Source organism: Pristiophorus japonicus, chromosome 15 (assembly GCF_044704955.1).
Source record: "Pristiophorus japonicus isolate sPriJap1 chromosome 15, sPriJap1.hap1, whole genome shotgun sequence".
In the NCBI taxonomy this organism is placed as follows: Eukaryota; Metazoa; Chordata; class Chondrichthyes; family Pristiophoridae; genus Pristiophorus; species Pristiophorus japonicus.
Genome location: NC_091991.1, coordinates 38,629,658 through 38,647,176, shown reverse-complemented (window position 1 = coordinate 38,647,176; position 17,519 = coordinate 38,629,658). Strand labels below are relative to the sequence as shown.

The 17,519-nt window shown below is 42.2% G+C and overlaps 1 protein-coding gene across 10 annotated transcripts in view; it reads right to left on the bottom strand.

Moving 5' to 3' along the window:
* The window catches only part of ankrd26 (ankyrin repeat domain containing 26), a 185,982-nt gene that overhangs the window by 145,917 nt on the left and 22,546 nt on the right, over positions 1 to 17,519 (bottom strand). For all 10 annotated transcript variants that reach the window (XM_070900319.1, XM_070900325.1, XM_070900327.1 and 7 more), the window contains one exon: positions 10,929 to 11,086. In XM_070900319.1, the coding sequence (XP_070756420.1) occupies positions 10,929 to 11,086 (158 nt within the window). The remainder of the gene's footprint in view (positions 1 to 10,928; positions 11,087 to 17,519) is intronic.

Genomic DNA, 17,519 nt, shown 5'->3' with positions numbered 1-17,519 from the left:
ATTGTACTGTTCAGTCACCCAAGGACTCATTTTAAGAGTGGAAGGAGTCTTCCTCAATTCCGAGGGACTGCCTAAGAATGAATGAATGAATGAATGAATGAATGTGCTAAAGAAGTGTCCACCCTCACAATGGCAGGTAAACATAAATGACAGGACAGACATCACCTGCCCTAAATTCCAGAAATTCCACCTTTCAAACACCCGAGAATATTTGCCACTACTTAAAGGTGTATTTTTCCAGGATCCTTCATCGACCTGAGATACTGCTCAACTAAGATTTATTGGAGACTTATGGCCAAATCACAGGATTAATGCAGGTATTGGAATTATTTTTCAGTTATACTCAGGAAGCCTGCTGCTAAATTCTGCATTACTCTTGGAAACGGTTCCATTTCAAGACAATAATTGAGCTTGGGCTACCCAATGCAAATCCCAGTTTACATTGTCTATCTCCTGAAGGAAGAGGAATAGCAGAAGGTTGGAAGGGAGCCAAATTAATCAGGTAGCACCTGAAAGCCTGGGATCGGAGTTGTAATTGCAGCAAAATACTGTAAGCCTCTTGGGATGGAGGAGGTCCCTTGCCCAAGATAAAAAAGCATCACAAAAATCCATCCATTCAAGCACCTCCTACCACGAGGGCCGTCGTATTACTGATGTTGAATGTAAATGCCGGCCGAGGAAGTCTCATCTGAAAAATAAAAATCCCAAACCTGATCTATCTGGGATCCGCTTTTCACTCTATGAACACTCATTCATAGGAAAGAAAATTGGTCTCATCAGTCAGCAAAAACTCACTGCATCAAATAAGATGAAACTTTGGCTGTATTCTTAGAGGTTGAAGGACAAACATCTGGCAACACTGATGGGGGTGACCATTCACCCATCCCATCATTTACCCTCTCCTTTGCATTCAGCAGCTCATGGACACCCACTCAAGAGGATACAGGTAGTGTAGATGAGGAATTGACAAGTTTTGAGACACAGAGTACAAGAAGGCAAAGGACGCAGATGTGGAAGTAGTCTGATTTAATTGAGCAGAGGCATAAGACACATCAGCCTCTGGTTGAAGAGCAAGTGGATGATGACCTCAAAAGACCTCTGAAAAGAAGATTGCTAGCCAAGCATCAGACATGTAGAAGTTTTGTGTAGACTCTCCCAAGGGGTGTGGCAAATGACTGGGATAGTGGAGGAGTCAGCAGTCCTGTTAAGTAGTAGCATTCAACACAATCCAGGGAAGCCTGGTCAAAGTGGCAGCTCCAGGAGCATAGAAACACAGAAAGTAGATGCAGGAGTAGGCCATTCGGCCCTTCGAGCCTGCACCACCATTCAATATGATCATGGCTGATCATCCAACTTCAGTACCCCATTCCTGCTTTCTCTCCATACCCCTTGATCCCTTTAGCTGTAAGGGCCACATCTAATTCCCTTTTGAATATATCTAACGAACTGGCCTCAACAACTTTCTGTGGTAGAGAATTCCACAGGTTCACAATTCTCTGAGTGAAGAAGTTTCTCCTCATCTCAGTCCTAAATGTCTTACTCCTTATCCTTAGACTGTGATCCCTGGTTCTGGACTTCCCCAACATCGGGAACATTCTTCCTGCATCTAACCTGTCTAAACCCGTCAGAATTTTAAACGTTTCTATGAGGTCCCCTCTCATTCTTCTGAACTCCAGTGAATACAAGCCCAGTTGATCCAGTCTTTCTTGATAGGTCAGTCCCACCATCCCGGGAATCAGTCTGGTGAATCTTCGCTACACTCCCTCAATAGCAAGAATGTCCTTCCTCAAGTTAGGAGACCAAAACTGCACACAATACTCAAGGTGTGGTCTCACCAAGACCCTGTACAACTGCAGTAAGACCTCCCTGCTCCTATATTCAAATCCTCTCGCTATGAAGGCCAGCATGCCATTTCCCTTCTTTACTGCCTGCTGTACCTGCATGCCTACCTTCAATGACTGATGTACCATGACACCCAGGTCTCGTTGCACCTGCCCTTTTACTAATGTCACCATTCAGATAATAATCTGCCTTCCTGTTTTTGCAACCAAAGTGGATAACCTCTCACTTATCCACATTATACTGCATCTGCCATGCATTTGCCCATTCACCTAACCTGTCCAAGTCCTCCTACAGGCTCCTAGCATCCTCCTCGCAGCTCACGCTGCCACTCAGCTTAGTGTCATCTGCAAACTTGGAGATATTACATTCAATTCCTTCATCTAAATCATTAATGTACATTATAAATAGCTGAGGTCCCAGCACTGAACCCTGCGGTACCCCACTAGTCACTGCCTGCCATTCTGAAAAGGACTCGTTTATTCCCACTCTTTGCTTCCTGTCTGCCAACCATTTCTCTATCCATGTCAAAAAAATTACCCCCAATACCATGTGCCTTAATTTTGCACACTAATCTCTTGTGTGGGACCTTGTCAAAAGCTTTTGAAAGTCCAAATACACCACATCCACTGGTTCTCCCTTATCCACTCTACTAGTTACATCCTCAAAAAATTCTAGATTTGTCAAGCATGATTTCCCTTTTATAAATCCATGCTGAATTGGACTGATCCTGTCACTGCTTTCCAAATGTGCTGATATTACATCTTTGATAATTGATTCCAACATTTTCCCCACTACCGCTGTCAGGCTAACCAGTCTATAATTCCCTCTTTTCTCTCTCCCTCCTTTTTTTAAAAAAGTGGGGTTACATTAGCTGCCCTCCAATCCATAGGAACTGAACCAGAGTCTATAGAATGTTGGAAAATTACTACTAATGCATCCATTATTTCTAGGGCCACTTCCTTAAGTACTCTAGGATGCAGACTATCAGGCCTTGGGGATTTATCGGCTTTCAGTTCCTTCAATTTCCATAACACCATTTCCTGACTAATAAGGATTTCCCTCAGTTCCCCCTTCTCGCTAGACCCTCGGGCCCCTAGTATTTTGGGGAGGTTATTTGTGTCTTCCTTAGTGAAGACAGAACCAAAGTATTTGTTCAATTGGTCTGCCATTTCCTTGTTCCCCATTATGAATTCCCCTGATTCTGACTGTAAGAGACCTACATTAGTCTTCACTAATATTTTTCTCTTCACATATCTATAGAAGCTTTTGCAGTCAGTTTTTATGTTCCCTGCAAGCTTACTCTCATACTCTAGTTTCCCCCTCCTAATTAAACCCTTAGTCCTCCTCTGCTGAATTCTAAATTTCTCCCAGTCCTCAGTATCTGCAGATCTTCCCCTGTTTCATGTGATCCAAGATCCAGGCAAGTCAGTCAACTCAATGTGCAGGCACAGAGTGAAGAACTGTAGGTTTTGGGAAACCATCTGGAGTGACCATTGCTTCTTCTTCATGTGCTGTTTAATTCCAGGTTGATTCCCGAGATGAAGGAGTTGATTTATGAAGATAGGTTGGGCCTATACTCATTGGAGTTCAGAAGAATGAGAGGTGATCTTATTGAAACTTATAAGGTAATGAGGGGGCTCAACAAGGTGGATGCAGAAAGGATATTTCCATTCATAGGGGAAATTAAAACTAGGGGACATAGTCTTAGAATAAGGGGCCGCCCATTTAAAACTGAGATGGGGAGAAATTTATTCTCTCAAGAGGGTTGTAAATCTATGGAATTCTCTGCCCCAGAGAGCTGTGGAGACTGGGTCATTGAATATATTTAAGGCAGAGATAGACAGATTTTTGAGTGATAAGAGAATAAAGGGTTATGGGGAGTGGCCAGGGAAGTGGAGCCGAGTCCATGATCAGATCAGCCATGATCTTATTGAATGGCGGAGCAGGCTCAAGGGGCCAAATGGCCTACTCCTGCTCCTATTTCTTATGTTCTTATGTTGTTGGTATGTCCTGTACAAGTGGCCTGCCATTATATGCTGTCTTCTGCAGGAAGAATGCATAATGTTAACTGGCTGCTACAGTCTCCAGATCCTGCAGCTGCAATCACCTCATGGTAATATTGGGATGGGCAGTAAATGCTGGCCTTGCCAGCAACGCCCACATCCCATGAACAAATATATATATATTTTTTTTTTTAAATGGTAAGGGAGCAAGGAACTAGAATATGCAACTTCAAGGTAGACACTTGGGAGTATGACATTATAGCCATTACAGAAACATGGCTGAAAGAGGGGCAGGTTTGGCAGACCAATATTCCTGGCTACAGGATTTTTAGATGATAGAGAGGAGGGTAAAAGGGAGGGGGGGAGGGGGAAAAGAGAAGGTTGCGGTACTGATTAAATAAAGTATTACAGCGGTGAGGAGGAATGATATGTTAGAGGGATCATCAAATGAGGCCATATGGGTTGAACTGAAAAATAAAAAAGGGGCTATCACACTGCTGGGTGTGTATTATAGACCCCCTAACAGTGGGCGGGAGATAGAGGAGCAAATATGTAGGCAAATTGCTGTGAAGTCCAAAAACTATAGGGTAGTAATAGTAGGGGATTTTAACTATCCAAATATTGATTGGGACAAATTTAGTGTGAAGGGTATAGAAGGTGCGGAATTCTTGAAATGCATTCAAGAGAACTTTTTTTAATCAGTATGTAGCAAGCCCAACACGAGAGGGGGCGTTCTTGGATTTAGTTCTGGGGAATGAAGCTGGGCAGGTTGATGGGGTATTAGTCAAAGAGCACTTGGGTGCCAGTGACCATAATTCAGTCAGATTCAAGTTGGTTATGGATAAGGACAAGAATAGGCCTGGAATAAAAGTTCCGAATTGGGGAAAAGCTAATTTTGCTAACTTCAGGAGTGATTTGGCCATTGTGGACTGGAAACAGCTACTTGTGGGTAAATCAGTGTCAGAACAGGGGGAGGCATTCAAGGAGGAGATCTGGAAGGCTCAGGCCAAACATGTGCCCTTAAAGAAAAAGGCTGGGAAAAATAATTCTAGAGCCCCCTGGATGTCAAGGGACTTACAGGGGAGGATTACGAAAAAAAGGGATGCTTATGTCATATACCAACGGCTAAATACTTTAGAATCTTTAGAGGAATATAGAAAGTTAAGAGGCAAAATTAAAAAGGATATTAGGAATGCTAAGAGAGAGCACGAGAAATTCTTGGCCAGTAAAATTAAGGAAAACCCTAAGATGTTCTATAAATATATTAAGAGTAAGAGGGTAACTAAAGAAAGGGTAGGGCCGATTAGAGACCATGAGGGTAATCTTTGTGTGGAGACGGAAGATTTTGGTAGGGTTCTTAACGCATACTTTGCCTCTGTTTTCACAAAGGAAAGGGGTAATGCAGATACTGCTATCGAGGACGAGTGTGGTATTCTGGATGAAATAAATATAGTGAGAGAGGAAGTATTAAGGGGTTTAGCAGCTTTGAAAGTAGATAAGTCCCCAGTCCCGGATTAAATGCATCCCAGGCTGTTGAGCGAAGTAAAAGAGGAAATAGCAGAGGCCTTGACCATCATTTTCCAATCATCTTTGGATCTGGGCATGGAGCCGGAGGATTGGAGGACTGCTAATGTAGTATCCTTGTTTAAGAAGGGAGAAAGGGATAGGCCGAGTAATTACAGACATGTCAGCCTAACCTCAGTGGTGGGAAAATTATTGGAAAAAATCCTGAAAGACAGGATAATTCTGCATTTGGAAAGACAAGGATTAATTAGGGACAGTCAGCACGGATTTGTTAAGAGAAGATCGTGTTTGACTAACGTTGAATTTTTTGAGGAGGTAACCAAAAGGGTCGATGAGGGTAGTGCGTATGATGTAGTACATATGGACTTTAATAAGGCTTTTGATAAGGTCCCACATGATAGACTGGTCATGAAGGTTAAAGCCCATAGGATACAGGGCAAAGTGGCAAGTTGGATCCAAAATTGGCTTGGAGGTAGGAAGCAAAGGGTATTGATTGATGGATGTTTTTATGACTGGAAGGATGTTTCCAGTGGGGTTCCACGGAGCTCAGTACTGGGTCCCTTGCTTTTTGTGGTATATATCAACGATTTAAATTTGATTATAGGGAGCATGATTAAGAAGTTTGCAGACGACACTAAAATTGGCTGTGTGGTTGATAATGAAGAGGAAAGTCATGGGCTGCAGGGGGATATCAATCTACTGGTCAGATGGGCAGAGCAGTGGCAAATGGAATTTAATTCAGAGAAGTGTGAGGTGATGCACTTTGGGAGGGCTAATAATACACATTAAGCGGTAGGCCACTTAATAGTGTAGATGAACAAAGGGATCTTGGAGTGCTTGTCCACAGATCCCTGAAAGGAGCAGGCCAAGTGGATAAGGTGGTTAAGATGGCATATGGAATGCTTGCCTTTATTGGCCAAGGCATAAGAGCAGGGAGGTTATGCTTAAATTGTATAATACTTTGGTTAGGCCACAGCTGGAGTACTCCGTGCAGTTCTGGTCGCTGTATTATAGGAAGGACATGATTGCACTAGAGTGGTGCAGAGGAGATTTATTAGGATGCTGCCTGGAATGGAGAATCTTAGTTATGAGGACAGATTGGATAGGCTGGGTTTGTTCTCATTGGAACAGAGAAGGTTGAGAGGAGACCTCATTGAGGTGTACAAAATATTGAGGGGCCTGGACATAGTGGATAGTAAGGGCCTATTTCCATTGGTGGAGGGGTCTATTATGAGGGAGCATAGTTTTAAGGTGGTTGGTGGAAGGTTTAGAGGGGATTTGATGGGGGAGGGGGGGGCTTCTTTACGCAGAGGGTTGTGGGGATCTGGAACTCGCTGCCTGGAAGAGTGGTGGATGCAGAAACCCTCACCACTTTTAAGAGATGGTTGGATGGGCACTTAAAGTGCAGTAACCTGCAGGGTTACGGACCTCGAGCTGATAATTGGGATTAGACTGGATGACCTTTTGTTGGACAGCACAGAAATAATGCTAAGTATTGCAGGGAATAGAATACGGCCAGGGTGATCTCCTGGACTAGTTTCGATCGCCTGGATGAGTTGGAGGGGAATTTTCCCAGATTTTTCTCCCTAAATTGGCCTGGGTTTTTAATCTGTTTTTTGCCTTTCCCAGGAGATCACATGGCTCCGGTTGGGGTAGAGTGTAGAATGTTTCCGTATAAGGGATGTCACAGTTGTGTGAGGCAGACTGGTTGGGCTGGGTGCTCTTTGCCTTTCCGTCATTGTTCATAGGTTTATATGTAACCTTTAGGGATGTTGACCAAGGGCCGTGTGGCTCTTTGTCAGCCGGCGCGGACACGATGGACCGAAATGGCCTCCTTCTGCACTGTAAATTTCTATGTTTCTGTTTCTAACGTGCTTGCATGCATTACAGAATGCAAGACACTGGACATGATTGCTGATAAGTGACTTGCTCCTTGCTTCTGGGACAAGGAATATGGTGCTGTGTGATAGCATGTGATTCGCTATGATTCAGTTAACTACCCTATTATTCATCTGAAAACACCCTTACTATTGTTAATTTAGAGATCATTCAATATCTTTCAACACAACACTGTGCTTCCACTACTTAAGCAAATTCCACAGCCTGACAGCTCTCTATGTTGAAGGTTTCTCCTGCCCTTCATTCTAAATCTCTTCCATTTAACTTTGTATATATACCCTTCATTCTTGTGCCTTCAATGACTGGAAACAGTTGCTTCCATCTATCTTGTCCCATCTTTATGTCATTTTTAAAACTCCTATAATATTGCTCCATAATTTGCTTTGTTGTAACAAGACCAAACTTTGAGTCTTTCTTCGTATTTATATTTCCTCATACCAGGCAGTGTCCTTGTGAATCAGTATTGTACACTCTCTAAAGCCTCAATAGCATGGAGCCCAATCGAGTCACTGAACTCCATCATCAAAATACGAGTAAAATGTCATGCCATAAAAATACCAGAAAACCATGTAATAAAACAAAAATTTGACACAGCCATTATCTCTAATATACTGTGCCTTCTGTGGCATAACAAATCTACTGTCTAAAACAGCATATTCTCTGATTCACCGTGAACAACACAAGGAAGATTCAATAATAATGAATTAAAAATTGTACTATTGTACACAATTCCTGCCGTTCTGGAGGCACACTTCCTGTGTCACACTTTTTGATTTGCTCAGAAAAACAGAAACTAAGCTGATTGAATCAAATTTTCAAAAACTTTTGCTCGCCATTTCTATCAAACGCAAATATCCAGGGGTCAAGATAAAACTTCTCACATAATATAAACTGAATTATTATATACTTCACACCAATGTACTCAACTGTACCTATGCAATTATTTTTCCTTCCTTTCAATATCTTCATTACATTTTTTCTTAATAGGCCAATTCCCTCCCAAAATACATATCATATTCTCCCACTTACATAAACAGTGCTGTGTGATCCACTTCTTTACAAAAAGAGGATCCTCAACTTCAAGTTCTAAAAAGATATCCACTGTAGCCTATTTAATATACATACACACAAATGTGCATAAATTGCACTTTCAATAACAATCTGCTGTACAAGATTGCAGAACTATTATGCTATTCATTGGTTGATCTTGAACAGCTATTAATTAATAATTTCTGCTGGGTGCCATGGTCACATCATAATTTTGTTTGATAGAAGTCAATATTATTGAACAATTTAAAAAAATAAAGTCATTATTAAAACATAAAAGGGCATTTGAATATAGCGTGTGTTCCATTAGTGGGCTGAATTAGTAATTCACACAAAATCAAGAATTATGCTCAGCATCATGAGTGTAGTTTAAATTGTTTACCACGATTCCTTGTGTATTCTGTAACCCCCAGCTTAGTACACTAAAATCATAAACATTCATCTCAAATACAAATTATATTGATGATGATTCCTGACTCAGTCTAGTGATTTTGCTGTGACAACTATCTATATCTGCCCCTCCATTCAGAAATAGGACTGTCGGTTCTCAATTATGGCATCCTTTCAAAGAATGATACAGCACAGAAGGGAGATCATTCGGCCTATCGTGCCTGTGTGCTCTCTTAGTCCCATTCCCTTAAGTCCCATTCCCTTTCCCCATAACCCCTGCAATGTTTTTCCTTTCAAGCAATTATCTAATTCCCTTTTAAAAGTTATTATTGAATCTGCTTCCACCACCCTTTCAGGCAGTGGATTCCAGATGATGACAACACACTGCGTAAAAAGAAAATCTCCTCATCTCACCTCTGGTTCTTTTGTCAATTACCTTAAATCTGTGTCCTCTGGTTACTGACCTTTCTGTCGCTGGAAACAGTCTCCTTATTTACTCTTATCAAAACTCTTCATGATTTTGAACATCTCTATTAAATTTCCCCTTAACCTTCTCTGCTCCAAGGAGAACAATCCTAGCTTATCCAGTCTCTCCACATAACTGAAGTATTGCATCCATGGACCATTCCAGTAAATCTCCTCTACACTGTCTCTAAGGCCTTGACGTCCTTCCTAAAGTGTGATGCCCAGAATTAAATACAATATTCCAGGCTGAGGCCTAACCAGTAATTTATAAAAGGTTTAGCATAACTTCCTTGCTTTTGTATTCTATGCCTCTGTTTATAAAACCAAGTTTTCCAAATGCTTAAAAAAAATCCAGCCTTCTCAACTTATCATGCCTCCTTCAAAGATTTGTGTACGTACAACCTCAGGTCTCTCTGTTCCTGCATCCCCTTTAAAATTGTACCATTTAGTTTATATTACCTCTCCTCATTCTTTCTACTAAAATGCATTACTTCATACTTCTCTGTGATAAATTTCATCTGCCATGCATCTGCCCATTTCACCAGTCTGAAGACTATTGCTATCCTCCCCACTGTTTACTACATTCCTGAGGTTCATGTCATTTGCAAAGTTTGAAATTATGCCATGTATACCCAAGTCCAGGTTATTAATATATATCAAAAAAAGCAATGGTGCCAATACCAACCCCTAGGGGACATCACTGTATACTTCTCTCCATTCTGAAAGACAAATGCTTTTTGGCCCTTAGCCAATTCCATATCCATTCTGCCAGTGCCCCTTTAATCCCATGTGCTTCAATTTTGCTAACATGTTTATTATGTGGTACTTTATCAAAGCCTGTTGAAAGTCCATATACATATCAATTGCACTATCTTCATCACCCTCTACATTACTTCATCAAAGAACTCAATCAAGTTAGTCAAACACAATTCACCATTTATAAATGCATGCTGGCTGTCATTCATTCACCCATATTTTTCTAAGTGACAAGTAATTTTGTCTTGGGTTATTGTCTCTAAAAGTTTCCCCGCCACCAACATTCGGTTGACTGGCGGGGAAACTTTTAGAGACAGGTTCAGGTGCCTTGTGATAATTATTCTAGTTGATGAATGTTGACTCTAGAGAATAAACTGTTAGATGCCTAAACTGATAAATGGAAGCACAGTAGTGTTTCCAATGATGTCAGGTACTCATATGGTTAAACAGTCATTTACTACCATACACAAACCTGTTGGTCTGTGGTCAGTAGAAAGTTACATTTTTCCACAAAGATTCCCATCAAGGCAAACAGTTTTATTGGATAATTCAGCTTGATCTTGCATAAATCAACTATATTTTCTTTTTAGACATCCATGGCTTATTTACAGTTTGATATATTTGTAGCATTTCAATCAATAAAACTAACAATGGATTGCAGAAATAGTCAAGTCTCTTCCAGCATTTGAAAAGATTATATTTAGTTTTTGTGTTTTCAAAAAAGGAAAAGAAAATCACTGATGGAAGTCAAGTATCACATTAAAATTATTTTCCACAAACTTTTCAGGTTCTTGCCTCAAATCTTCATAGCTAAATATCTGTATTTACTTTTAACACAATTTGATGTACATATCTTATTAGGAACACTTTTCAAACTGCATTTAAATTGCAATGAGTTTATCCTCAGTACACTATAGTGCCTAAAATATTCTATTATACAATGCAGAAATATTTTCAAAAGGTTTCAATATATGTATTTCTGCATTTTCCCCTTAAACTCACCATCTTTGTCCGTGGCTGGTCCTCCAAGTGCAAAGCCTAATTCAGCAGCATGGTCTGGACTGTTGAACATGGATACCCCTTTCACCTTGCTTGTTTGATAGTATGGTGACTGATGAAGTTTCTTTTTTGTATCATACTCAGTGATTAGATGAGAACAACTGTACAAAATCAGAATTAAGATGTTACTTACATAAGAATTACCCAAACTAGAAGAAATATATCTTTTTCAGTTTATCTAATTTTTTATAATTTGTAGGTACTGTGTCTTAATATAGAGCGGTAAGAGCAAATTTTCAGCTGTTTCATTCTGAAATCTTAGAATCAGTGAAGATACAGCAGACGATGCAGCCATTCGGTCCATTATGCCTGTGTCAGCTCTTTGAAAGAGCTATCCAATTAGTTCTGCTACCCGGCCCTTTCCCCATAACTTTGCAATTTTTTTCCCCCTTTGAAGTATTTATCTTTTGAAAATTGTTGTCCCAGATTTTCCAGGGCCTATGACTGCGCACACACAGTGTCATCCGCAAATTTGGAGATACTACATTTAATCCCCTCGTCTAAATCATTAATGTACAATGTAAACAGCTGGTGCCCCAGCACAGAACCTTGCGGTACCTCACTAATCACTGCCTGCCATTCTGAAAAGTACCCATTTACTCCTACTCTTTGCTTCCTGTTTGCCAACCGGTTCTCAATCCATGTCAGCACACTACCCCCAATCCCATGTGCTTTAACTTTGCACATTAATCTCTTGTGTGGGACCTTGTCGAAAGCCTTCTGAAAGTCCAAATACACCACATCAACTGGTTCCCCCTTGTCCACTCTACTGGAAACATCCTCAAAAAATTCCAGAAGATTTGTCAAGGTGCATTTCCCTTTCACAAATCCATGCTGACTTGGACCTATCATGTCACCTCTTTCCAAATGCGTTGCTATGACATCCTTAATAATTGATTCCATCATTTTACCCACTACCGATGTCAGGCTGACCGGTCTATAATTCCCTGTTTTCTCTCTCCCTCCTTTTTTAAAACGTGGGGTTACATTGGCTACCCTCCACTTCACAGGAACTGATCCAGAGTCTATGGAATGTTAGAAAATGACTGTCAATGCATCCGCTATTTACAAGGCCACCTCCTTAAGTACTCTGGGATGCAGACCATCAGGCCCTGGGGATTTAGCGGCCTTCAATCCCATCAATTTCCCCAACATAATTTCCCGACTAATAAGGATTTTCCCGACTAATAAGGATATTTTTCAAAAAATTTTAATTTTCTTTTACTTGTGCTTTTTGTTTTAAATGTTTAATTAAATTGTATTTTAATTAATTTTAAATGTGATGGTTTATTTTTTATTTAGGTTGTGTGAAAATGTATTTTTATGTGCTTCCTATTATGCTTATGGGGTTCTATACATAAATGAAATCCCCATAAGCAAAGCGGGAATCCCCCTTTGTGATTGGTTGGGCCGGCCCACGTGATCCTCGGGACACTTGCGAACTGCATGCGCCCCTGGAATATGTAGACCTTTAAGCAGGCATATGCGTAGTGGCCTAGAATCATGAGTCTTCATAGGTCCAGGGCCATCCGGTAAGTGCGGATTGCGGTTCGGAGACATTCGCCCAAGGGAAGCCTCCAACTGCAATTTCAGGTCCATTATTGAATCTGCTTCCATCACCCTTTTGGGCAATGCATTTCAGATCATAACTTGGTGGGTATAAAATCTTTTCCTCATGTCGCCCCTAGTTCTTTTGCCAATTACCTAAATCTCCTTCCTCTGGTTACCGACCCTCCTGTCAGTCGAAACAGTTTCTCTTTATTTACTCTATCAAAACCATTCATGATTTTGAACATATTTATTAAATTCCCCCTTAACCTTCTCCGCTCAAAGGATAACAACCACAGTTTCTGTAGTCTCTCCACATAACTGAAGTATTTCATCCCTGATACCATTCTCTTTGGCGACTTTAACGCCAGATTTGGAAAGGATCTGGATAGAGAGCGGGTAGGGAAAGCCAACTCCAATGGTACCCTCCTCCTGACGAAATGCTTAGAACATGGCCTTGCCATAACCAACACCTTGTACCGTCAGCAAGACAAATACAAGCAACACTCTTGCTCCAAGCACTGGCATCTGTTAGATTACGTCATTGTCCAAGCAAGGGACTGCAAGGATGTCTGCATCACACACGCCATGACAGGAGTAGACAACTGCTGGATGGACCACCACCTAATCCGCTCCGTCATTTCCACCAAAGCAGTGTCAGCAACAGAAACGATGCCTCAGGAAAATCAACGCTGGAGCACTCAAAGACCCTGCTAAGAAAACCCTATTCAGTCAGTGCCTCACATCCAACCTGATGACTCCGTGATCCGGAGACGCAGAGTGTCCACAGCGCCTGGTCTGCCCTCAAGGCCTCCATAATTAGCACCTGTGAGGAGACGCTTGGTCACTCGACCAGGAAACATCAAGACTGGTTCGATGAGAGAAACCAGGAGATCCAGGTGCTAATAAGCCGCAAGCGCAAGGCATTCTTGAACTGGAAACAGCAACACAACTTGAGAGCAAGACAGCAACTCTATAGACATCTGAAGGACGAGGTCCAACATAAAACTCGCGACCTAAAGAACAGATGGTGGGTGGAGAAAGCGCAGGAAATCCAGCAACTAGCCAACAACCACGACGTGCATGGATTCTTTAGCGCCAAAGGTCCTACCCCACTGCGGGCCAAGAATGGAGAGATATTCATCAAGCACAGAGAGGCAGCTAGTGCCCGCCGGAAGGAGCACTTCGAAGATCTCCTTAACCGAGACTCTGTCTTCAATGCGAGTGTCCTCGACTCCATCCCGCAGCATGCTACCCACCACCACCTCAGCACAAGCCCTGCCCAGCATGTGGTTGAAAAGGTCATCTGACAACTGAAGAACAACAAGGCCTCAGGAACAGATGGAATCTCCGCCGAAGCACTAAAGCATGGCAGAGAAGCACTACTGGCGTGAATCCATGAACTCATTTCTCTTATTTGTAAGGAGGAGAGCATGCCAGGGGATTTCAGATACCGCAATCGTGACCATCTTCAAGAAAGGTGACAAGTCCGACTGCGGTAATTACTGCTGTCTGTCACAGGAAAAGTCATTGCAAGAATCCTCCTCAATCGCCTTCTCTCACTGGCTGAAGAGCTCCTCCTAGAGTCGCAATGCGGTTTTCGCCCACTAAGGGGAACAATGGATATGATCTTCACCGCACGTCAAATTCAAGAGAAATGCAGGGAGCCGCACCAACCCTTGTACATGGCCTTCTTTGAACTCACAAAGGTTTTCGACACTGTTAACCGTGACGGATTATGTCCTCCTCAAATTCGGTTACCCTCAAAAGTTTGTCACCATCCTCCGCCTGCTCCACAATGACATGCAAGCCGTGATCCTGACCAATGGATGCACCACAGACCCAATTCACGTTCAGACCGGGGTCAAGCAAGGCTGTGTCATCGCACCAATGCTCTTCTCGATCTTCCTTGCTGCAATGCTCCATCTTGCCCTCAATAAGCTCCCTACTGGAGTGGAGCTAATCTACAGAACAAACGTGAAATTGTTCAACCTCCGTCACCTCCAGTCCAGATCCAAGGTCATCCCATCCTCTGTCATTGAATTACAGTCTGCAGACGACGCTTGCATTTGCGCACACTCGGAGGTCAAAATCCAAACCATCGTCAACACCTTCACCAAAGTGTACGAAAGTATGGGCCTTACACTAAACATCCGTAAGACAAAGGTCCTCTACCAACCTGCCCCCACCACATAGTACTGCCCCCCGATTATCAAAATCCATGACGAGGCCTTGGACAACGTGGACCATTTTCCATACCTTGGGAACCTACTGTCAACAAGGGCAGACATCGATGATGAAGTCCAACACCGCCTTCAATGTGCCAGTGCAGCCTTCGGTCACCTGAGGAAGAGAGTGTTTGAAGACCAGGGCCTCAAACCCAGCACCGAGCTGATGGTCTACAGAGCAGTAGTGATACCCACCCTCCTATATGCTTCAGAGACATAGACCATGTACAGCAGGAAGTACCACCAACGCTGTAATTCACAAGATGCTGCAAATCCATTGGCAGGATAGGCACACCAACATCAGTGTTCTCACTCAGGCCAACATCCCCAGCATCGAAGCACTGACCATGCTTGATCAGCTCTATTAATAAAACCAAGGATCACATTTGCTTTTTTAACAGCCTTCTCAACTTGTCCTGCCATCTTCAAACATGTGTGTACAAACACTCCCACCCCCCATGTTTCTCTGTTCCTGCACCCCCTTTAAAATTGTACCACTTAGGTTTATATAGTCTGGCTTCATTCTTCTTATCAAATTGTATCACTGCACACTTCCCTGCATTAAATTTCATCTGCCATGTGTCTGCCCATTTCACCAGTTTATGTCCACCAGTCTGTTACTATATTTCCGAGGTTTTGTCATCTACAAACTTTGAACTTATACCCTGTATACCCAAATCCAGGTAATTCATATATCCTGTGCTAACTTCCATATTTATCCTCTTTTATTTAACCACTTTTACCAAAGTGAACAACTTGGGGTCATAATTTAAAAACTTCAATTAAAACACCTTAAACTCTCCTCCCTGCCCCAAAATAAACAAGTCTACTACCCTGTACCTTCATAATTTAAAACCCTGATAATAGTAATCAGCTTCATTGAGTAGCTCTGTTCGCTCTCAATAGTAATTGCTATGATTATACACAGTAATGCACACAGTACTATATAAAGGGTCAGGAATTACCTTATACAACAACAGAGTAACTTTTTGATCAGTACCCTCAGCACTATCCTTACTTACATGTTCACAGAATGAACTGTAACTATAAAAATCTTATTGAAAAAAAATCAGAATGGTCTGCAGCAATGCTGATTTTTTAAATTTGGTGACATTAGTGTACAATTTCTTGCTATAATTCTAGGAATATACTCATTTTGCAGAGTTCTACACCAATGCTCTCTCCTGATGAAGACAATTTAGGCTGGGTTATGGTTCCATAAGTGCTGGCAGACATCCAGTCACCAACTCAGTTAGCCACTCTTCAACTGCACAACACAGCCAAGCCCAGTCCTGTCCTCACTCGATTTTCAATTTGTGTACTTCCCTTCCTTAGTTCAAGGCCATTCAGGCCCTCAATCCTCATAATTTAATCCTTTACGCCCCGTATTATTCTGGTGAACCTGCACTGCACCTGCTCCAAAGCCAATGTATCCTTCCTGTGGTGTGGTGTGCAGAACTGAACACAGTATCCCAGATGGTGTCTGACCAAAGCTCTGTAATTGATGCATAACTTCCCCTCTTTTGTATTCCAGCCAGCTTGAGATAAAGGCCAACATTCAATTAGCCTTTTCGATTACTTTTTATACCGATGCATTAACTTTTAATGATTAGTGAACTTAGGCACCCAAATCCCTTTGCTCCTCCACAGTTCCTAGTCTCTCGCCATTAAGAAAAAATTCCAATTTATCTTTCTTGGATCCAAAGTGGATGATCTCACACTGAACTCCATCTGCCATAAATGTGCCCACTCACATGAGGCCCAATTTTGGCCATGACTTGCATCAATTTTTTTGAAGTAAGTTGTTTTTTCTGGCGTAAGTTTAAAAAATGCCATTTTCCCCCCAAAATTTGCTCCAGAATAAGTCAGTTAGGTACGATTTTTTTTAAGTTCCGTTTTTTTTTCCCAAAAGGGGGCATTCCCAGACACTTACGTCTGTTTTGGCCATTTATGCCACTTTGGCCAGCTAAAACTTACTCCAAATCGACTTAGGTCAGTGTATGTGGCCAGCTCTGAAAAACAGTGCGGGCAGTTAAGAATTCGACGCAGGTTAGTACATTTAAAGCACCAAGACTTACAAAGCACTAAACAAAGCACAAAAATAAGCATTCCATAACAAATAAAAAATAGAAGGAAGCTGAGGACCTGCACCAAGACTTACAAAGCATTAAACAAACCACAAAAAGTAATAAGCAATCAATCAATAACAAATAAAAAATAGAAGTTCTACCTTTATGCCAGAATCAAGCTTTTTTTAAAGTCTCCTCCCTCCTCCCCCATCAAAACACTCTTTCTCCAACCCCACCATCCCCCACCCTCAAAACTCTCCTCCTCCTCCCCCCCTCATCAAAACTCTCAAGCACAACCATCAATAAATAAAAAATAAAACTGAAGTCCTACCTCGGCCCGGAAACTCAGCGGGCCAGCTGGCCAGTGCGGAAGGCCACTCGGCCGAGGATAGGGTGCGGCGAACATCGGGGCATCCCTTCGGCCGGGGATAGGGGCTGCGAGCATCGAGTCCTGCTCACAGCCCGCAGGACATGCTGGGAGGGCAAGGAGCATGCGCGCAGCTGCCGGCAGTGTTTTCTGCGCTGGGCTGTTGCTCTGCCCCCACTTCACTATCTACGTCACACTGGGAAACCGGAGACTCGGCAGAGCAGGCAGGATGTGGCCACTTTTTTTCGGCGCCATTTCCAGCGCATTTAAGTTAAGTGCGCCGAAAAAAGGGGTTGAGGAAAATTGGGCCCATGATATCCAC